General features: G+C 25.9%; 1 protein-coding gene across 1 annotated transcript; it reads right to left on the bottom strand.

The window, feature by feature from the left end:
* Positions 1–1,006: 1,006 nt before the first annotated feature.
* Positions 1,007–2,036, bottom strand: LOC133802281 (protein TIFY 5A). The gene is made up of 3 exons (XM_062240561.1): positions 1,844–2,036; positions 1,599–1,743; positions 1,007–1,392 (listed from the first exon to the last, which is right to left on the bottom strand). The coding sequence occupies exons 1-3, from the start codon at positions 1,939–1,941 to the stop codon at positions 1,174–1,176; spliced, it is 462 nt and encodes a 153-aa protein (XP_062096545.1). The 5' UTR covers positions 1,942–2,036; the 3' UTR covers positions 1,007–1,173.
* Positions 2,037–4,868: the final 2,832 nt, after the last annotated feature.

Here is a 4,868-nt window from a genome sequence, read left to right as displayed (position 1 = left end):
GACGGTTTGCACATGGGCCGTAGATGAATGATGTCTGAACCATCTCTAAATCATGTGTGAATGATGTATGAACCATGTGCGAACGATATCTGAACCCTGTCTGAGCCATGCACGAACAATGTGCGAACCATGTCCGAACATAAAAATATTAGTTCGCAGAAAGCACTTAAATTTTTTTTATCTCAACATAAAATTCATATTTGACAAATTTTTAAGCCCAAAATAGTTCGAAAAACAACTACAAACCATTATATAACACACCCATAATCTATACACAACAATAACACTTTTCATTTAACTTTGATAACTTTTGTTGAGGAATATCAAAAATTTGAAATAGGTAAAGATGTTAGTTGCAATTTGTGAGTGAGGTAAGGAGAAAGAAAGAATATAAAAATTGATAGTGGGTGTGGGTGCAAAATGGTGAGAGAGGAGAAGAGAAAGATTGGGGGAGAAGGAGAAGAGAAGGGGAAGAGAGAAGAGAAAGAGAGAGATTATTTCTCCTAAGGACATTGAAGACTTTTCACAAGGGTATAAGGTTAGTTTTGTGAAATTTTTTAAAATGGTATATGCTTATAAGGTTTAAGAAGGTTATTTGGTGGAGTTTCCGGAAATATAACTACTAATGGGTAAATGGTAATGTAACCAGTACCGACTGATAAATATATATAATGTTTGTTTTTGTGACATTAAATTATTATATATATAATGTTGACGTGTTATAAATAGCTAGCCTTTTTTAATATCAATTATCATGTGATATAAATAGTTTTTTTTTTTTATATATATAAATTTATATCTCTATATCGTATCAAATGGTGACAATAGATCTTACCCACTAAATCGACATCACATTTCATTATAACATTATCATTATCATATCCACCAAATCATGTCCCATATCTAAAGACCACACATAAATAAATAAAATAAAATCCTTCGTATATATCATATATCAATACTTACTCAAACTATATCAAAATTTGTGAACAAATGGAGGGAGAAATCTAAAAATTGAAAATTTTATATAATTCATGGAGAGACTAATTTACAAGAGAAGCCCTCATAAAAGAAAAAAAAATTAATAATAAAAAAAAAGTTGTGTATCATCTAAGAAAATTGTTACAAGAAAAGACCCCAATTTTATGACAAGCTAGTAATAGTGATCAAATTCTAGCGATGGTAAGGGGAGGTGGCTTGAGCTCTGTGCTTGCGTTTTTGGAGAAATCTTTGGAGTGATCTCTTCATCGAAAGAGCCGCTGTTGGGCTGTAAATCGGTGACTGAACGCTCGGCGAGCATGGCTCCGACACCGGCGTCGTCGCCATCGCCGCCGTTGGTGTCTTCAGCCTATCTTCCATTTCTCTACTCGCAAGAAGAATAATAGCTCTAGCCTGAAACCCAATCAATTATGATGAACAAAACAATGTTTAGTTTTTTAATCCAAAAGACAACAAAAAATAACAAATTATTATGACGAAACTCAGTTTTTTTTTTTCTTCTTCAAATGGGAAACTCAGAATTCCCTCAAATAATTTCCTTTTGATCTCAGAAAAAAAAAAAAAATTATTAAAAGCAGGGAAGAAATTAATGAAAGTACCTGAAACTCAGTTACATCACAAACGCAAATCTTTCCATTGTAGAAGATGGTAAGTGGCTGATTTTGATTTGGAGTACTTAATCCACTGCTGCTCATGATCGCATTATTAGTTGGACTAATACTATTCGAGTACTCTTCCATTTTCCTACATAACAACATATATTCATTCAATATATATATACATATATAACACTTATATATATAAACATCAAGAGAGAGAGAGAGAGAAGAGAGAGAAAGCTTACATGGAGTTGTGATGGTGGCGAATAGGGTAGGGGTCAGAATTAAGATCAGTGACTGAAAAAGGTACGAGTCGAAGCTCCAAGTTGCAGTTCCTCCTCATATTTTTTTTGCTTGTGATTCTGTAAGTACTTTAGACAAGAGAAGAAGAAGAAGAAAGATGCTTTGAGTTGAAGGCTGAAGGCTTGGTTGGGTTTTATATTTATACATGTGTAACATATAAATATAGAAAGAGAAAGAGAGTCCAATCCAAAGAGCTGTGAGTTGTAAGAAAGTGGGGCCCTCTAAAACTGTGATGTATGAACTTTCAAACACGTAAAGCACAAACCTTTAACACCCAAAAACATCTTCTACTAATTCCATCATATGCAACACGTTTTTTTATTTATTTCTTCTTTTATTAATTGTCACCTTTGTTTCTTTTCTTTCTATTATTATAATAATAACAGTAGTGATGATGCGATTATTAAATTATTTACAACAAGTTCAATCCATTTCCACAAAAACCGCCACCTATCATTACTTTCTTCTCCTTCTTTTAATTTCTTATTATTTATTTATATTATTAACGTTTTATATTTTTTTTTTCTTTTGGACCAAGTGTTTTTTTTTATTATTTGTTTGAACTCTGTATTTTAAAAAATTTATTTTTGGACTTTATATTTTATAAAATAGTTCAAATAGATTCCTAAACTCAATTTTGATAAAGAAAAAATTGAATATAACAATATAGTTTTGAAGCAGAATGAATTTATTTTTGTTCTGAATTGTTAGTTTGGTAAATTATTTGTGATTTCAGTTGAGAAAGTTTTGACAAAAATCGGGTTTAGGGCTCTATTTGAACAATTTTACAAAACATAGGGTCCAAAAAACAATTTGTCAAAACACAGGGTCCAAACAGGTAATGAGACAAAACACATGGTCCAAAAAAGTATAAACTCTATTATTAATTATAAAATGTTAAAGATATTAGAGTAAATGTTCATTTATTATCTTGTGTTTTATCCAAATACAAATTTCGTACTCTCTGTTTTTAATAATTATTAATCTATACTCTCTGCTTGCAAAAACTACATAGTTTGGTACCCTCTGTGCGTTTAAATTTTTAATATTCCCAAATTACCTATCATTTTAATGATTTATTTGATTTTAAATTATTTTATTAATTTTAAATGATTTAAATATATTTTTAGAATTCATAAAATAAAATAAATGTTTAATTAAAACCTTAAAATAATTTTAATAAACAAAATTATTTTAAAGATAATTTTAATTAATTAATAAAATAAAATTAAAAACTAATTAAAATATTATTAATTAACTTAAAATAAGCCTAAATTTTAATTTAATTAACAAACGAGTTTTTTTCATTAATTAAATTAAAATTTAGGTTTATTTAAAGTTAATCAATAATATTTTAATTAGTTTTTTTTAATTTTTATTTCCAATTTTTTTAATTAATTAAATTTATTTTTAAAATAATTTTGTTTATTAAAATTATTTTAAAGTTTTAATTAAACCTTTATTTTATTATATGAAATCTGAAAAATATATTTAAATAATTTAAAATTAATAAAATAATTAAAAATAAAATAAATCACTAAAATGAATGGTAATTTGGGAATATTAAAAATTTTAGCACACGAATTGTACCAAACTATATAGTTTTTGCAAACATAGAGTATTGATTGATAATTATCAAAAAGAGAGAGTACCAAGTTTATATTTCAATAAAACACAGGATACCAAATAAGTATTTACCCAAGATATTATACTACTCTATTACTTCGTCCTTAACATTCTAATTTTATCATTTGTGCTATCAAAATTATAATTTTCAATTGATTTTTTTCTTTTTTGTTAATATACCTCATATATATATTTTACAAAATAAAAAAAACAATTTTTTCTTTGTAAATCACTAAAAAAAATTAGTTATAATATTTTTTTTTGTAATTGAATATTAATTTAGTCACAATAAATTGACTAAACATATATAATATTTAGTCACATACTGTCACTATTATAATTTTAGTCAAATTTATTTGTTGTGTTTTAAAATATATTTAAGAACAATAAAATATAATTTTTGGGAGTAATATTTTTAAAAATGAACTTTTTAATTATGATAGGTGTCTTATAATTATAATGATATATTTTTATTCATAAGCTTTGTTATTTTGTCAAAAGGTGAGATTGTTTTTTTTGAAGTGAATGGATAAGTTTAGAGAAGAATTTTGTCCTCTTAAATTATAAATTTTCTCCTAATTTAAATGATTTGATTGTTGAAGGCTACAAATAGAATGATTTAATTATCTTAAAACTATAGAACTTTTTTTTCATTAAAATACTTGTACTAAATATTTTTGTGTCTTTTCTTTTTTCTGGTTCACATTTTGACTTTTAACTATAGTACTGCTTTTTCTTTAAAATATATATATATATATATATATATACAAGATATTTATATATACACACGTGCCTTAGTCGGCACCCACTTTCCATCCGTATTGATAACTTTCTCACAATTTAACAATTGGCCAAAACTTTTTTTTTTAAAAAAAAATTAATTTTATCATCTTTAAATAATTTGGAGTCATTAAAGGAAGTGGACAAAAGATTTTAGTTTTTGGAATATACTAAAGATTAAAAGGAAAAATGCTTAAAATGGCTACTAAGAATTATTATATGTCGGCCTTATTATCTACAGCTGAGTTGACGTTAACAGTTGTAGAAAACTTCAAAAAAAATATCCATTTTTTATCACTAAAAAATAAATTGGTATTTATTTTATATTTATGATCGATACTATCTATATTTAATAACACTTCTTACTGGTATATAATAAAGTACATTGTTTTCTTTTCAAAAATAAATAATAGTGTATGGTTTTGGAGACACATTCAATTAAATAATCAAATACATTGTTCTTTGCTGGAAAAATTAGACACATCGTTTTAGTTTCATATATTATTATTATTATTAACCTAACTAAGATTCCAACTCTGTTATTTTGAAAACTATTGATTA

This window comes from Humulus lupulus, chromosome 9 (assembly GCF_963169125.1).
Source record: "Humulus lupulus chromosome 9, drHumLupu1.1, whole genome shotgun sequence".
NCBI lineage: Eukaryota > Viridiplantae > Streptophyta > Magnoliopsida > Rosales > Cannabaceae > Humulus > Humulus lupulus.
Note: the sequence above shows the minus strand (reverse complement) of the source record. Positions and strands in the feature narration are given on the sequence as shown.